We start from the raw sequence: 17,962 nt of genomic DNA, 5'->3' as shown, positions 1-17,962 counted from the left end.
TCCCAGTCAGGCCCAGCATGGGGGATGATGTGCAGGGTGTGTTCCCAGTCGCTCTCAGACACTCCCAGTATTAGTCCAGTCCCTCCCAGTATGATCCAAAGATGAGCCCAGTGTGCTCCCAGTCCCTGCCACTATGAACCAGTTGTGCTCCACATGGTTCCAGTTGCTCTCTTTCACCCTCACTTTTGTTCCAGTCACTCCCAGTATCTCCCAGTGTACCCCAGTTTCCTCCACCGTTCTTCCAGTTCCTTCCAGTATGATCCCATTTGCTCACCAGCACTCCCAGTCAGCCTCAGTGTAGTGGCACTCACTGCCAGTATTATCCCAGTCACCTCCAGCATGATCCCAGTTCATCCCAGTTGAAGTCCAGCAGTTTCCAATCACCACCAGCATGCACCCAGTCACTCCCAGTTCCTCCCAGTTGCTCCTAGCATGTTCCCAGTTACTCACAGCTATTCCCAGTCACACTCAGCACCATCCCTGTCACTCCCAGTTTATCCCATTTCTCCATAACATGGTCACAATTGCTCCCTGCAGGCTCCTGCTCACTCCCAGTATGATCCCAGTATGATCCCAGTCTCCATCAATGCGATCACAGTCTGGCCTGACATGGCACTATGATCCCAGCATGATGTCAGTACATAGCAAATACAGTCCCAGTCACTCCCGGTACGATCCCAGTATGATCCCAGTACAAAGCCAGTAGAGTCCCAGTCACTCCCGGTACGATCCCAGTATGATCCCAGTACAAAGCCAGTAGAGTCCCAGTCACTCCCAGTACGATCCCAGTATGATCCCAGTACGAAGCCAGTACAGTCCCAGTCACTCCCAGTATGATCCCAGTCCAGCCCAGTCCCTGGCAGTGCTGCCACTGCTGGGATCCCCCAGCCCTGTGTGCGTTCTCCCCTGGCGGATGTGCCGAGAGGAGCCCCAAGGGCTGGCAGTGGCCAGGCAGGGTCCCCAGCAAGGCCCAGTTTGGATGTACAGCCCCCAGTGTGCCCAGTTTGCCTCTCCATTGGCCCGGGCCGGGCTCCCCCCGCCCGCAGCGGCTGGGAGCAGCCGAGAGCCCCGCGCTGCCCATCCCGACCTGTCCCGGCTCCATCCCTGCTCCTGCCGCGGGCTGCGAGGGCTGCAGGAAGGGGCACCGAGGCTGTGGCTGCTGCTGGGGGAGGAGAAGGAGGGAGGGAAGGGCAGGGATGAAGGGGGAGGAGGAGGAGGGGTAAGGGAGGAGGAGGAGGAGAAGGAATGGAAGGGGCAGGATGGAAGAGGAGAAGGAGGTGGATATAACACAGAGGAGCTCGAGGAGGGATGGAAGAGGAGGAGCGGGAGGAGAAAGAGGAGGGAAGGAGGCGGGGTTACAGGGGAGGAGGAGAGGGAGGAGGGATGGAGGAGGAGAAGGAGGTGGGGATAAGACGGAGGAGGAGCGGGAGGAAGAGGCGGGACAAAGGCTGATCAAGGCTGATCAAGGCTGATCAAGGCTGAGCAGATGGAGCCGCGTTGCAGCCCTGCCTGAATTCGCAGCCCCCACCCGTGGGATCATCGCCCCCCCGCCCCCGTCGCGCCGGTTAGCGGGGAGGGGGAGCCCGGCCCAGACATCCCAGGGGGTCCCTGGGTTGGGTTTTTGGGGGGATGTTTGGAGAATGAAGCAGTCCAAGGCTGAGCGGAAAAGGCCCCTCGGGGGGACATCGGGGGTGGCGGTGGCGGTGCCGGCAGAGGCAGCCTGGAGGAGCAGAGCCCTGTGTGCCCCAGGAGCCCAAAGTGGGGAGCCCAGAGAGGGGGAGCGCCGCCATGGGCGGGAGCCTCAAGAGCCTGGAGAGGGGCAGGGGGGACTCCTTGGAGCCGCTGCAGCCCCGAGCAGAGAATGAGGGGAGAAGGGAGCCCGGGAGCCTAAACAGCCCCAGCATCCCGAAATGGGGAGAGCCAAGAGGGGGGAGCTTTTGGCATTGCTGGAAGTGCCAGCAGCCTGGGCAGGGCGGGCACCGAGGAGACGGGGGACCCCCAATCCAAGCGTGATCCCAGCAGATGGGACAGGGGGGAACCCCCGAACACCAAAGGGGAGGGACCAGGGACAGGGAACTCCTGGGAGGCTTTTCCTAGGCTGAATCTTGGTGTTTGGGAGGTTTTTATGGAGCCCACGTGGCCAGTGACTTGTAGAGACAGACTCAGGCAGAGGGACATTCAAACTGAACATGTGTTGGGGAAGATGAAACAGAAAAGCCTCATAAATATGATTGTCTGGCAAAAGAATTTGAGAATATTGAAACTCTAAGCAAGATTGAGATGGAAGCAAGCTTTGAAATACCTTAGTGAACAACTGGAAAACAATGGTGTGGCCTGACTAAAGGTAATCCCCTTTTGTTGAAACAATTCCCTCTGCGTGCAGACAGACCCAAGGGTCTGAGCAGACCCTACTAGCTCAGCAGAAGGAGTCCAAAGCGGTGATTTTAGGGTTTAAAATGTAACACAGTATCATGATGTAATGATTCTTACAGGCTGTATGTAAATGCTCTAGGATTTGTATCTTGTACTAGATTTGATAGTGAGAAATAGAATATTCAACAGAGAAGATTTATTGTATTGTAATGGGAAGCTTACTCTCTTACGCTCTTCCCCTCTTACTCTCTCACCCTCTCATCCTCTCTACCCCTCTCTTCTCTCGGGCCTGCTCCGACCTGTGGCTGGCAGCTCCAAGCAGGGCCTTGCACCCAGGCCCTTTGCAATAAACCGCAAGTTCCACGACCTGGCTTCAGAGATCTCTCGTCTCCGTCCGTCCCGACCATCCTACCCCTCAACGCTCCTACAAACGTGCTCATCCCTTGTTTTCCCCAAAGCAGGATTTCCCATTGCCAACCCCTGGGATGCTGCAAGGAAGAGGAAGATGCCCCGGGACACTGAGGCAGGTGAGGAGGAAGTCAGTGCCCCTTTCCCCTCTGTGTTGCTCCATCTCCCAGCCCAGCACAGCCCCAGCTGCAGCTCAGCCCTGGGGGAATCTCCTTGCCCTTCCCTGTGGCACGGAGGCAAATCCCATCCTGTCCTTGTCCTTCCTCCCCCAGAGCAGGAGCTGAGCATGGAGAGCAGGGAGGACAAATGCCTGCGGCAGAACCTGGTGGAAGAGGCCATTTTGAGCGGCTCCACGGCGCAGGAAGCCAACGGGGAGGAAAAGCCCCGGAGATGCTGCACGAGGAGGGGCTGCAAACGCAGCTGGCGGGGATCTGAGGGGGAAAGAGCCAGCCTGGGCCGGGAAGGCGGACAGAGATGGAGCCAGAGCTCGGAGCAAGTGCTCCATGAGCAGCTCCATGATGGGAAGAAGCCCCATACGTGCGTGGAGTGTGGAAAGAACTTCAGGTGGAACTGTGACCTGATCCTGCACCAGAGGACCCACACTGGGGAGAAGCCCTATGAGTGTGGGGAGTGTGGGAAGAGCTTCAGCCTGAGCTCCAACCTGATCAAGCACCAGAGAATCCACACTGGGGAGAAGCCCTATGAGTGTGGGGAGTGTGGGAAGAGCTTCTGTGGGAGCTCCAGCCTGATCAAGCACCAGAGGATCCACACTGGAGAACGGCCCTTCGAGTGCGGAGAGTGTGGACAGAGCTTCAGCCAGCGCTCCCACCTGATCTCGCACCAGAGGACCCACACTGGGGAGAGGCCCTACGAGTGTTCCAAGTGTGGGAAGGGGTTTCAGACCAGCTCCCATCTCCTCCGACACTATCAGAGTCACACAGAGGAGAGGCCCTTCCAATGCCCCGACTGTGGGAAGGGATTCAGGTGGAACTCCACCCTCGTCAGACACAGGCGCATCCACACTGGGGAGAGGCCCTATGAGTGTGATAAATGCAGGAAGAGGTTTCAGACCAGCTCCCACCTCCTCCAGCACTATCGGATTCACACAGAGGAGAGGCCCTTCCGCTGCCCCGAGTGCGGGAAGGGATTCAAGCACAACTCCACCCTCGTCAAGCACCGGCGCATCCACACTGGGGAGAGGCCCTACGAGTGTCCTCAGTGTGGGAAGAGCTTCCCCAGCAGCTCTGACTTGACCCGACACCAACGGAGGCACCAGTAAGGGAAGCCCTGCGAGTGCCCTGAGTGCGGGAAGAGCTTCGTGCGCTGCTCCAGCTCCATCCCCCACTGGAGGAGGCACTTTGGGCACAGCCCTGGTCACTCACATTCCTTGTGATCCATGTTGGCAACACACCTGGCAGCTTTTACTTTTGTTTTGGCCCTAATGTTTCTAACTTCTCTATCTCTTTGCACTCCAAAACTCAAGAGAGATGGATCTGTCACCTGAAAACCACTGAAATCCCAGTGAAAACAACTCAATCTTACCCAAAAGGGCTCAATCCCACCTCAAATAAACTCAGTGCCGTACCAAACTCACTTGATTCCTCAGCCACCTAAGTAAGATGGGGCTGGGAGGAGATTGGGAGAAGTGGGATCTCAGTTAGAGCGGTGGGATGAGGATTGTGTGGAGCTGGGTGTGTGGGATGCATTTGATAGCAAATAAAATTCTCAGACTTACTGATTTCTCTCCCGTTCATGTTCAGTCCGTTGCAGTTCTGTTTGCAGAGTGCTGCCTTCTCAGCTCATTGTGTTTGTGTCCCCTATTCTCTCCTGCCTCTCTTTGCCTGCTCTGTTTCTCTCTCAGTGTCTCCCTTGACCCAGGGACCACCATAAATCCTCCCCTGATTTAATTGACCCAGGCACCCCCAGAGACCCTCCCTATATTTAATTGCCTCAGGGACCACCAAATACCCTCCTTTGATTTATTGCCCCAGTGACCACCAAGGATTCTGCCCTGATTCAGTTGACTCCATCCCTGATATAATTGACCTCTGCCCTGTTTTAATTGACCCCTCTGCCACCAAAGACCCTCCCCATATTATTTATTATTTTATTGCCCAAATATTATTTTAATTCCCAGTCCCAGGAGCTGAAGTCCTGAAGGCTGGCAGGGAAATGTCTCTGGATTTTGCTCCATTTGCCTTCAAGGGCGGGAACATCTTTTCCTGTCTGGAGCTGGAATTCCAGACTTTTGGAATGTATGCCGAGCAATACAGACTGGCATCAGATATGGACTGGGATCAAATGGATTGGGATCAAATATGGACTGGGATCAAATAGGGACTGGGATCATATGTACTATCCCGAATTTCCTCATTATCCAAAAATTCCCATAATTCTGGAATTTCTGTTATCCCAAAATTCTCATTATCCCAAATTTCCCATTATCCCAAATTTCCCCATTATCCCAAAATTCTTGTTATCCCAAATTTCCCATTGATCTGGAATTTCTGTTAGACTGGAATTCCTGTTATCCCAATTTTCCCCTTGATCCCAGAATTCCCATTATCCTGGAATTTCTGTTATCCCGGAATTCCCACTCTCCCAGTTCCCCCCATTATCCCAGTCCCCCACATTATCCCAATTCCCCCCTTATCCCATTTTTCCTGTTATCCCAGTTTCCCCCGTTTTCCCACTTCCCCCCCACCCTGCTATCCTGTGCCCCCCAGTTATCCCAGTTCCCTACTCAGCGGATGCCTGAGAGACTGGAATCCTATACACTGGGACAAACTGGAATGGGATAGCCCAGACTGGGATCTTATGGATTCGGATTATATGGAACTGGGATCCTATGGACTGGGATAAACTGGACTGGGATACCCTGCACTGGGATCCTACGGAAAAGGATAAACTGGACTGTGATAAACTGGAATGGGACCAAATAGGGATTGGGACTGTATAAACTGGAACCCTGTGAAATGGGATCCTATAGACTGGGACTGCACAGACTGGGACCCTATGGATCCGGGCCATACACACTGGGATAAACTGGTCTGAGATTCTATTGACTGGGATCCCACCAAACTGGGATCGCATGGACCGGGACTGGAAATACAGGGATGGCATGGAAGAGGAGGGATAACGGAGATCGAGAAAGGATGGAAAAAAGAGGAGTAGGTGGGGTTAGGGAGGAGCAGGAGGAGGAGGAGGGGTAAAATGGGAGGGAAGAAGGAGGAGAAGGAGGGAGGGTCAGGGAGGAGGAGGAGGAGGGAGGGAAAGGGAGGGACAAAGGAGGAGAAGGAGATGGGGAAAGAGGAGGGGGAGGAGGGATGGAAGAGGAGAAGGAGGTGCAGTGAGGGAGAAGGAGGAGGAGAGGGGATGGAACAGGAGGAGCTCGAGGAAGAGGAAGAGGCGGGACAAAGGCGGATCAAGGCTGAGCAGATGGAACCATGCGCTGCTGCCCTGCCTGAACTTGCAGCCCCCACCTGTGGGATCATCGCCATCCCCCGTCGTGCCGGTGAGCAGGGAGGGGGAGCCTGGCCCAGACATCCCGGGGGGTCCCTAGGTGGGGTTTTTGGGGGGATGTTTTTTGAGAACGAAGCAGTCCAAGGCTGAGCGGAAAAGGCCCCTCGGGGGGACATCGGGGGTGGCGGTGGCGGTGCCGGCAGAGGCAGCCTGGAGGAGCAGAGCCCTGTGTGCCCCAGGAGCCCAAAGTGGGGAGCCCAGAGAGGGGGGAGCGCCGCCATTGGCGGGAGCCTCAAGAGCCTGGAGAGGAGCAGGGGGAACTCCTTGGAGCCGCTGCAGCCCCGAGCAGAGAATGAGGGGAGAAGGGAGCCCGGAAGACCAAAAAGCCCCGGCATCCCAAAGTGGGGAGATGGAAAACAGGGAACTTTTGGGATCGCTGGGTCTCCCAGCAGCCTGGACAGGGCGGGCACTGAGGAGAAGGGGGACCCCCAATCCAAGCGTGACCCCAGCAGCTGGGACAGGGGGAACACTGTAACACCGGAGGCGAGGGACCTGGGAGGCTTTTTCAGGGCTGAATCTTGGTGTTTGGGAGGTTGTCTGGAGCACAGATGTCCAGTGACTTGTAGAGATGGACTGGTGCAGAGGGACCTTCAAACTCACTGTGCTCATCCCTTGTTTTCCCCAAACCAGGATTTCCCATTGCCAACCCTTGGCAGGGTGTGAGGAAGAGGAAGATGCCCACGGACACTGAGACAGGTGAGGTGGAAGTCAGTGCACCTTTCCCTTTCTGTGCATCTCCATCTCCCAGCCCAGCACGGCCCCCAGCTGCAGCATAGCCCTGGGGGAATTTCCTTGCCCTTCCCTGTGGCACGGAGGCAAATCCCATCCTGTCCTTATCCTTCCCAGCCCAGAGGAGGAGCTGGGCATGGAGAGCAGGGAGGACAAACGCCTGCGGCAGAATCTGGTGGAAGAGGCTGTTTTGAGCGGCTCCACGGTGCAGGAAGCCAACGGGGAGGAAAAGCCCTGGAGATGCCGCACGAGGAGGGGCTGCAAACGCAGCTGGCGGGGATCTGATGGGGAAAGAGCCAGCCTGGGCCGGGAAGGCGGCCGGAGATGGAGCCAGAGCTCGGAGCTGGTGCTCCATGATGGGGAAAAGCCCCACACGTGCGTGGAGTGCGGGAAGAGCTTCAGGTGGAGCTCTGAGCTGATCCAGCACCAGAGGATACACACCGGGGAGAGGCTCTACGAGTGTTCCAAGTGTGGGAAGGGGTTTCAGACCAGCTCCCATCTCCTCCGACACTATCAGAGTCACACTGGGGAGAGGCCCTACGGGTGTCCCCAGTGTGGGAAGAGCTTCTCACAGAGCTCTCACTTGCCCCAACACCAATGGAGGCACCAGTAAGGGAAGCCCTGCGAGTGCCCCGAGTGTGAGAGCTTCGTGCGCTGCTTCTGCTCCATCCCGCACTGGAGGAGGCACTTTGGGCACCGCCCTGGTCACTTACATTCCTTGTGATCCATGCTGGGAACACACCTGGCTGCTTCTCTCCTTTTGGTTTGGCCTCAATTTTCTTTTGCTTCATCTTCATCCCTTAAAAACAGCTAAAACAGGCTGCTATTAAATGAAATAAATTGATCAAAGATGTCTAACGTTCCACAATTTCAGAGGTTTTTAAGGGAGAATTGATGGTTTAGGGACAATATTTTGGAGGATTTGTGGGTTCTCTGGGGGGATTTTGGGCAGTGTTTTCCATCTCTTTGCACTCCAAAAGCCAAGAGGGTTACCTCAAAACAACTGAATCCCTCTGAAAACAACTGTTGCATAATTTTGTTCAGACATGGCTTATAGAGGGACCATGAAAATATACAGCTGGTTTAAAAGTAAAAGGCAGCTGTAAGCAGCAAGTTCTCAGGCTTTTTCCTTAAACAATAAACACCATGTCCTTGAGTAAAGTGATGAGAAAAAACATGATGGAAAACATGGAGGCCTTGAGAATAGTCAATAACAAATCAACAACAAGATGAGAAAAACAAATCTTAGTCTCAACAAGAAACCACAGATCTTGACAACAAAAGGAGGGGTTGGTGTGTAATCTGTAGCCAACAATGAGCTCGGGTTTTGCAATATGTATGAACTTAATTAACACTACTATAAAAGTGTGTAAGCTGGATCAATAAATCAGATTTCGATGCTGATCAATAAGGATGTGGTCGACTCCCTTCGCTTCCTCAAATGGTGACACCCGATTGTGATATGGCAACACACCACGGAGGAGTGAAGATACGGCTCGGGTCCTGAGAACCAGCCGGGATGGCAGAAAACGCGGAGAAAAGAAAAAAAAGGGATAAAAAAGAAGCTGGGACGCGTCGTGCCTCGGGTGTCGAGGCGAGCCCGACCGATACGTGATGCACGGACCTTGAAGAGGCTGCAACAGCGCTGACGATTTAGGTATGGAAAGGCAAGCAGCATATGATTTATTTACTGCCTTTTTACAAAAAAGGCAGTTTAAGGGGATAGATTTGCAAAAGGATTTACCAGGGTTTTTGACTTATGGCTACGATAGGGGAGTTTTTATTAACACCCAAACGGTTCACAAGTTAACGGAATGGCGTAAATTCGGTGATTTATTATGGGAGGCTACTTTAGAGGGCGATAAAACTGCCAAGAAGTTAGGTAAATTATGGAGGGTGGTTCACAATGAGATGTTAAAGCTTCAGGCTGAGAAAAAGGCTGCCCAGCAGGCTAACGCCGCTCATGGGCGTAATAAAGATTACGATCAGGACAGGCAATACGATCAGGACAAGGGATTACCATTAGCCCCTGCAATGAGGACGGTCTTATTACCTGCTTAGCCACCCTCTTCTGCTTCAAGCCAGGCTACACAGAGCGCTTCTGAGGCTTCCACACCCCCTGAACAACATGAACTATGGCCAAGACCACCCAATAATCTCCTGCAAATCAATGAGCCGATCCCTGGGGCGGAAAACGACCTAGCGGGGGCTATTGCAAGGGAGCGGAGGTTGGCTTGGGCTAACCTTGCCAGAGGCGCTATGAAAAAAGGGGATAAGGGAGTTATCAGCGCTGCTACCAAGCTGGCTTGTCCTGTTGTATTCCATCCGCAGGAGGGAGGGGGCATGCAGGCTACCATTACAGCCCTTGATTGGAAATTGCTGTCTCAACTGAGGTGTCTACTGTTAGTCAGTTTGGAGTGAAAAGTGAGCCAGCCAAACAGATGTTAGATTGTATTTTTGATACCAGTCTTCTTCTTTTGATGAATGATTGTAATGAGATAGCTAAATTGATCTTTACTCAGCCTCAGCAATTGTTATTCAATGCTCATTGGCAAGGGCTTCTAAATGAATGCGTAGCACAATTAGGGCTAGGCTTACAAGAACAAGCAGGGACCTCTCAGAATCAGGTGTTAGCTGCTCTTGCAACACTTCAAACCTCAGCAGCACTGCCTCCGACGGCTAATTGGGGCCAAAAATGCCATTCAGACACCGGGAAGCACGAACTGCAGTGACCACGCACCGACACAAGTCGTCGCTGCAGCATCAGCACCCTCTTCTGTCTCCAACCCACCAGCACAGGGAGCCTCGGTTTGGAACTGGCAGCCACCGTAGGAGTTACACTGATGACCCCGCACCCACGAAAAATTCTGACAGGGATTCATGGACCTATTGTTATACAGGGTCAAGCTGGGTGCTCTGCTGTTCAGAAGATCATCCGCATTGGGATTATTTGTTTTGCCAGGCGTCAGTGGTGTGGACTATATGATTATGGTGCATACCCCTTTCCCACCACTCCAAATTAACAAAGGACTGAGAATTGCTCAGCTGGTGCCACTTGAGCCAAATGACTAAGGGATTACAGACTATGAAAGGACAAGAGAGGGGGGAAAATGGTGTTGAATCCACCGGAGGACTTACCTTACTGACTCTGAACCTTTCTGAGAGACCAAAGAAAAGGGTGGAAGTGGAATTTCAGGGACAGAAAGGATCATTTTCAGGCTTGCTCGACACTGGAGCAGATTCCAGCATTATTAGCCCTAGCCGTTCGCCTCCTCTCCGGGTTCGCATGAATGAAAAACAGCTAACAGCTTTCTTACCACCTACCAGGACATTGTGGCTCAGTTGGGGGTGGTTTTAACCCTTTGGGGTAGAAGCCACTGCTTGGACCGTGGCTGAGGAACCATATGTTGCAGAATTTTGTTCAGACATGGCTTATAGAGGGGCCATGAAAATATAAAGCTGGTTTAAAAGTAAAAGGCAGCTGTAAGCAGCAAGTTCTCAGGCTTTTTCCTTAAACAATAAACACCATGTCCTTGAGTAAAGTGATGAGAAAAAACATGATGGAAAACACGGAGGCCTTGAGAACAGTCAATAACAAGTCAACAACAGGATGAGAAAAACAAATGTTAGTCTCAACAAGAAACCACAGATCTTGACAACAAAAGGAGGGGTTGGTGTGTAATCTGTAGCCAATAATGAGCTCAGGTTTTGCAATATGTATGAACTTAATTAACACTACTATAAAAGTGTGTAAGCTGGATCAATAAATCGAACTCCGATTTATTGATCCAGCTTACACACTTTTATAGTAGTGTTAAGCAACTGAATTTTAATTCATATGGGCTCAATCCCACATCAAAATAGCTTGTTCCCACCTTAAAATAAACTCAATCCGATGCCAAACTCACTTGATTCCACTGATGGCATGGTGAGATGGGGTGGGAAGGAGATTGGGAGAAGTGGGATCCCAATTTGGAGCGGTGGGATGGGGATTGTGTGGGGCTGGCTGGTTGGGATGTATTTGATAGCAAATAAAACTTTCAGAGTTACTGATTTCTGTCCCTTTCAATTTTTGTCAGTTGCAGTTCTATTGGCAGAGTTCCACCTTCTAAGCTGATTGTGTTTGTGTCCTCCTTTCTCTCCTGCCTCCCTTTGCCTGCTCTTTTTCTCTCTCAGTGCCTCCCTTGAGCCAGGGCAGCTGCCACCAAAGACCCTGCCCTGATTCAGTTCCCAGTGCAGGAGCCACAACAGCCATGGGTGAAGTTCTGAAGGCTGGCAGTGAAATGTCACTGTAGGATCTTGCTCCACTTGGCTTTTGGCCCCTTCATAAGAGCTTTGCCTTCAAGGGCAGGAATATCTTTTCCTGGCTGGGAAATGGAATTCCAGGTCCATGGAGTGTGTGCTGTGCAGGACCATACAGACTGGGATCACGTGGACCAGGATTTCACAGGCTGGGACCATAGGCATTAGGAGCAGAGACTGGGATCATACAAACTGGACCATACGGACCAGGATGCTGCACCAGATTGATGTAAACCAAGGAGGTCCTGCCCTGCCTGGGGGTGCAGCCAAAGCTCCCTGGAACAAATGGAGAGTTTCAGGAGGGATCCCAATTCCAATCCCATTTCTAATCCCATTTCCAATCCTTTTGCCGATCTCAGAGTCATCCTGGCGCTGATCCTGGTCCCGGTGCCAGCCTCGGTCTCTGTCTCAGTCCCGGAGCACTCCCAGTGCTGATTCTGGTTCTCGTGTCAATCTCAATCGCACAGTGGTGCCGGTCCTGGTCTCTGTCTCAGTCTCAGAGCAGTTCTGGACCCAGTGCTGCTGCTGGTGCCAGTCTTGGTCCTGGAGTGCTCCCACTGCCAATCTCAGTCTCGGTCCTGGTCCCAGAGCGCTGCCGGTCTCGGTGCTGGTTCCGGTGACGGTCTCGGTCTCAGTCCTGGTGGGCTCCCGGTCTCGGTCCTGGTCCCGGTCCCAGAGCAGTCCCGGTGCAGGTGCCGGGTTCCAGTCTTGTTCCTGATCCCAGTCCTGGAGCGCTGCCAGTGCCAGTCCCAGTTCCAAAGCACTCCTGTTGCTGGTCCCAGTGTCAGGCTTTGTCCCAGTGGCAGTTCTGGTGCTGGTTCTGGTCTGGGTCTCGGTCCTAGTCCCGGTGCCGGTCCTGTAGCGCTGCCAATCCCAGTTCCCGTGTTGGTCTCAGTCTTGCTGCTGGTGCCGGTTCTGCTGCTGTGTTTGGTCTTGGTCCCGGAGAATTTAGGTCCAATTGGGTGATTTTAGGCCAAACTGGGCAGGTTTAGGGTGGGTTTCAGATCCCTTACAGTGATTTCATGCCTTTTGGGGTGGATCTTATGCCCCTTTGGCTGATTTTATGCCAAATCTGGAGGGTTGAGGGTGGATTTTAGATCCCTTTGGATGATATAAACCCATTTGGGTGGGATTTGGGTCTGTTTGAGTGGTTTTAGGATAAACTGGGCAGTTTTAAGGTGGATTTTAGATGACTTTGGATGATTTTAGGCCTGTATGGTTGGATTTTAGGCCTCTTTAGGTAATTTTAGGTTGAACCAAGCCTTTTAATGGTGATTTTAGTCCCTTTGTCTTACAGATGGCTAATGAGATGATTGGCTCTCACAATTAAGGGATGAATACTGTGTCAATATTAAGAGAAGCTTTATTGATGTGTGATTACGTTATTGCAGGCTGTTGTTTAGATGTCCTCTGTTCTCCCCACAGTCCCCTTTCCCCCTATTGTTACCATCAGACAGCCTGAGCCATCCAGGACAAGTGGAAAGAAGGTGAATACAAAAGCTTGTTCCTCGGGGAGGGGGCGTGGCATGACACGACCTGACCCTCCAATCAAGCTGCAAGAAAGCAGACTCCACCAATAAACAGCAAAGAAGAGTTGACTGACAGACTGTGGGAGGGGCCAGGGTTGGCTGATGCAATCCTTGGGGTATAAAAGGCGGAGCGTCCATCTTGAGGATGAGCCAGGCACGTGGTAGGCAGCCACGATGGAAGCTCCCAGGCCTGTTCTTCCTTATTTAGTCCTTTTCTTGTCATTTATGTTAAGGTTGAATAAACCTTTTAAAATTTTCAAAGTCAGCAGTCGTTTCTCACAATAACCAAAGGTTCCTTTACTGGAGTTTGGTGCACAGGAGAAACACCAACCATATATTCTCAAGAGGTCAAAATGACACAAAATTTTACTGCCAAAGTACAGAAAATCAAGAAACTTTGGAAAAAGATTTAATAAAACATCTAATTCAACATAAAACACCATAGCAGTAACTTCCTTAACTCAGCCTGTTGCACCTGGAAACGTTTAACCACTTCAGTTGTTGAGGTACCAAAAAATGTTCCATATCAAGAGCATTATAAGGAGCAAGACAGGAGGACAGAAGCTCTATAGAAAGAAATGCACATGGCTACCAACTGCTGGGGTTTCAGTGTGGGTGAGACACAAACCCCAGCCATGGAACCCTTGTGACACATCAAGGCCCCTCTGGAGCAAAGAAACCATTGCTGACAGAACAGAAACTCATGGAACCAAGGGGCCATTGTGACCATGCAGATCCAAGGACACCATGGTGGCACTATGGAACCTCATGGGAGCAAAGAGACAATTGTGACATTCTGGTGCCTCACGGAATCAGGGGGACCATTGTGAAACTCAGGCCCCCTATGGAACCAAGGGCCAAGGATGAAGCTGTGGGGCCCATGGAACCAAGGAGCCGTTGTGACACAGCGGGGCCACAGGGAGCCAAGGGGCCATGGGGACATTGAAGGGCTCAGGGAAGCCAAGAGGCCATTGTGACACTGCAGAAGAAAGGAGAACACTGTGACACTGCAGGGACTCCTGGAATCAAGGAGACCCTTGGGACACTGTGGGGCCCCATGGAACCAACGAGACAGGGAGAAGATGTGGCTGGTTTGGCCTCCCGGGGGCTGCTGGACAGGTCTGGCTGACCTTGGCATGTCGAGGGCTGCTTCTCACCTGCCCCTGAAGCACTGGGGCTCTGGGCTCTCCTTCCTATGGGAGAGAACTTTCCTGGTCCTTCTCCAGGGCCCTATGGCCAAAACTGGGATTCCTTCTCCAAATTCCCTTACATGCACAGATTGTTCCCAGATGAAATCTGCCAGGAGAGACAGATCTGGCTGCCTTGGCTACCTGGGGCCACCTCTCATCTGCCTTTGAAACCCTGGGACCATATGCTTTTCTTTCCTATAGGAAAAAACCATCCATCTCGACCAGGCACTCATGGCCAAAATTGGGCAACTGCCTCTGGAATTCCTTATATCCAAGGATAGCTCCCAGACAAAAGCTGCCAGGACTGACAAGTCTGGCTGGCCTTGACTTCCTGAGGGCTGGCCCTCATCTGCCTCTGAAACACTGGGGCTCTGTGCTTTCCTTCCTAATAAAAAGAACTCTTTTTCCTGTCCAGGTGCCCATGGCCAAAACTGAGATTCCACCTCCAAAATGCCCAATATTCAAGGAAAGCCCCTAAACTAAAGGTGCCAGGAAAGACAGGTGTGGCTGGCTTGGCCTGAGGGTGGCCACCTCTCATCTGCTTCCAAAACACTTGGACTTTATGCTTTACTTTCCTATGGGGAAAAAAACCACCAATCTTGACCATGGCCAAAATTGGGATTCCACCTCCAAAGCTCAGTACATCCAAGGATTGCTCCCAAGTGAAAGCTGCCAGGACAGAGAGGTCTGGCTGCCCTTGGGCTCCTGAGGGTGCCTCTCCCCTGCTGTCCAAACACTGGGGCTCAGTGCTTTCCTTCCTATGGAAAAGAACCGTCCTTCTTATCCATGCAGAAATGGCTGAAATTGAGATTCCACCTCTAAAGTTCTTAATATCCAAGGGTTGCTCCCAGGCAAAATCTGCCTGTACCGTCAAGTCTGGCTGGCCTTGGCCTCTGGTGGCTGCCCCTGCAATACTGGGGCTGGGTTCTTTCCTTCCCATGGAGATCCCTGGGACACTGGGGACTTCATGGAACCAAGGGGATCATTGTGGCACCACTGGAGCCCATGGAACCAAGGGGATCATTGTGGCATCACTGGAGCCCATGGAACCAAGGGGATCATTGTGGCACCACTGGTACCCTTGGAACCAAGGGGATCATTGTGACACCACTGGAGCCCTTGGAACCAAGGGGATCATTGTGGCATCACTGGAGCCCATGGAACCAAGGGGATCATTGTGGCATCACTGGAGCCCATGGAACCCAGGGGATCATTGTGGCACCACTGGAGCCCTTGGAACCAAGGGGATCATTGTGGCACCACTGGAGCCCTTGGAACCAAGGGGCCTTGGTGACACAGTGGGGCTTCATGGACCCAAAGGCCATTATGGCTCTGTGGGGCCTGATGGAACCTTGGAGACCATTGTGACCCTTCAGGGTCTCGTGTCACCAAGGGGGCATTATGGCACCTCAGGGCCACCTGTAAGCAAGGGACCATTGGGACACTGTGGGTCCCCATTGAACCCAGGGAACATGGAACAGCTCTGGCATGCTTGGCCTCCCAGGGGCCACCTGACAGCTGTGGCTGATCTTGGGATGTCAAGGGCTGCCTCTCATCAGCTCCTGGAGCACTGGGGCTCCATGCTTTCCTTGCTATGGAAAAGAACTGTCCCCCTTTGCAGATGCCTATTGCCAAAATTGGTACTCCCCCTAAAAAATTCCTATTTGCAAGGGTATCTCACAAAACAAAACCTGCCAGCTCTGGCTGGCCTTGGCCTCTGATGGTCACCTCTCATCTGTCCTGGAAACACTGGGGCTCTGCTCCTTCTATCCTGTGGAAAAGAACCAGCCTTCTTGTCCACGGACCATGGCCAAAAATTGAATTTGGCCTCCCAAATTCTGTATATCCAAGGATTGGTCCCAGACAAAAGGAGCCAGGACAGACAGGTCAGGCTGACCCTGTCCTCTGGTGCTTTTCTTCGACTATGAGCTGAATGTTTTAATTTGGAAACATCTTGGAGAGGGCCCAGAGGTGTCCCAAGGAGGGGTTTGGAGGCCTTGGGCACATGAGCACTGTATAGGGACAAAGGAGCTCTGTGCTCAGTGGGGTGGAGGCTGAGGACAGTGGAGCAGAGCCAGAAGAGTGTTTAAAGAGCGATTTCAGTGATGGTGGATTCTTTTGACATAGTGGAAAACAGCCAGAGAGAGAAAGAATTAATGCCAAGTGCAGCTTGGGAGGCTCAGACTGGCACCAGGAGAAAGGAATTTCCCTGGCAGGGCAGGGCTGTGGTGCAGCAAGTCCCCAGCAGGAACCTGGAGCAGCCTAAGGCTTTGTGTTGGCAGGCAGAGGCAGGCAGGAGGCAGAGCTGTCAGCAAAGGAAGGGCCCAGCCAGGTGGGGCAGCCGGGGGATGCCGACAGCCTGCAGGGACAGAGGCGCAGGGCAGGGACACCGTGGGACAGCCTGGGCTGCACAGGGCACAGGGATGTGCAGCAGCTGCAAGACAGCCCTGCCAGAGCCACCTTGGGCAGCACTTTGGCCATGGCTGCTGGCCCTGGGCCTGAGGCCAGGAGGGGACAAGTGACCCTTGCAGGGCTGGGGCCTCATTGCCTCCTTGTCCCTGCTCAGCAGCCTGGCAGGGGCTGCCCCATGCTCCTGCCCTTGGCATTGCACATGCCCACATGCTAGTGCCCATCCCAGGAAGAGCCCTGAGGAAAGAGGGAGGGACAGGATCTGCCTGGCCAGGGGCTGGGGCTCAGGCCTTGGCCCTTTGCATTCCTCAAACACATCCAGGTGTGCTAAGCACTAGAAACACCTTTGCCTTGTTTGTCCCCAGCTGCCATCACTGCCTCCAGTGTTCTGCTCTCCCTGGAACCCAGGGACACTTTCTCAGTCCTGTCCCTCACAGGGATCTCTTTAAATTACAAGAAACTTCAGTGTTTCAATCTCACTTTGAGCTCTTGAGAAGTTCTTTGAGTACACGCTGAGGGACTGGGTCTGATGCAAAGAGCACCAAAGCCCCAGAGGCTCATTAAAGTCCCTGTGCTGTGTCTGTGCTGCTGAGCTGGGCCGGGCTTCTGGCCCAGAGGCAGCTCCTGGCAAGGGCAGCGCTGCAGAGACAGCTCTGGCCAGGAGCAGCTCCTGTGCACAGCCCAGCAGGGCTGGGGAACTGCCAGGGCCCCTCAGGGACACCAGCAGGGCACAGACAGAGCTCACAGGGGCTCAGCACTGGCAGGGGCTGTGGGATGTCCCCGAGGGGGCTGTGTCACAGCAGCACCTCTGTGGCTGTGTCATAGAGGCACAGAGCAGCTGGGATGTCAGCAAGGGGCTGTGTGACAGCACAGAGTGAGCTGTGTGAGGTCACAGATTGGGCTATGATATCACAGAGTTTGTTATGTGAGGTCATTGAGCAGCTGCACCATCATAGAGGGGACTTTGTGACATCACAGAGCAGGCTGTGACATCACGGCATGCCTGTATGACATAATATAGCAGGCTGTGCAGTCAAAATGTGTGCGGTGACATTACAGAGTGGCAGAATGACATCACAGAGAGGATTGTGTGACATCACTGAGGGGATTGTGACATCACAGAGGTGGCGTGGACATGATAGGGTAGGATGTGACGCCATAGAGCAGACTCTGCCAGCATGGAGGGTGGCGTTGTGGCATCAGAGAATGGGTTGTGGTATCACTGGGTGTCTGAGTAACATCACAGAACAGTCTGTGACATCAGAGAATGTGCAGTGACATCACTGGGTGAGTTTGTGACATCACAGTGTCTTCTGAGACATCCCAGGAAGCAGCTGTATGACATCACAGAGTGATATCCCAGCATTGGCTCTGTGACATCACAAGGGGGATTTGTGAAATCCCAGCATGTGCTGTGACATCACAGGGGCTGTGTGACATCACAGATGCCCGTGTTATATCACAGGGGCTGTGTGACATCACAGATGGCTGTGTGATGTC

General features: G+C 53.0%; 1 protein-coding gene across 1 annotated transcript; it reads left to right on the top strand.

Annotated features, from left to right (window-relative positions):
• Window positions 1-1,863: 1,863 nt before the first annotated feature.
• On the top strand, window positions 1,864-4,374 carry LOC134414018 (zinc finger protein 239-like). Its single transcript, XM_063148018.1, has 2 exons — window positions 1,864-2,900; window positions 3,054-4,374. Exons 1-2 carry the CDS (start codon window positions 2,879-2,881, stop codon window positions 4,058-4,060), a joined length of 1,029 nt encoding a protein of 342 aa, XP_063004088.1. The 5' UTR covers window positions 1,864-2,878; the 3' UTR covers window positions 4,061-4,374.
• The last annotated feature ends 13,588 nt before the right edge of the window (window positions 4,375-17,962 follow it).

Source organism: Melospiza melodia, unplaced genomic scaffold (assembly GCF_035770615.1).
Source record: "Melospiza melodia melodia isolate bMelMel2 unplaced genomic scaffold, bMelMel2.pri scaffold_91, whole genome shotgun sequence".
NCBI lineage: Eukaryota > Metazoa > Chordata > Aves > Passeriformes > Passerellidae > Melospiza > Melospiza melodia.
The sequence above is the reverse complement of the archived record's forward strand: the minus strand, read 5'-3'. Positions and strand labels throughout refer to the sequence as shown.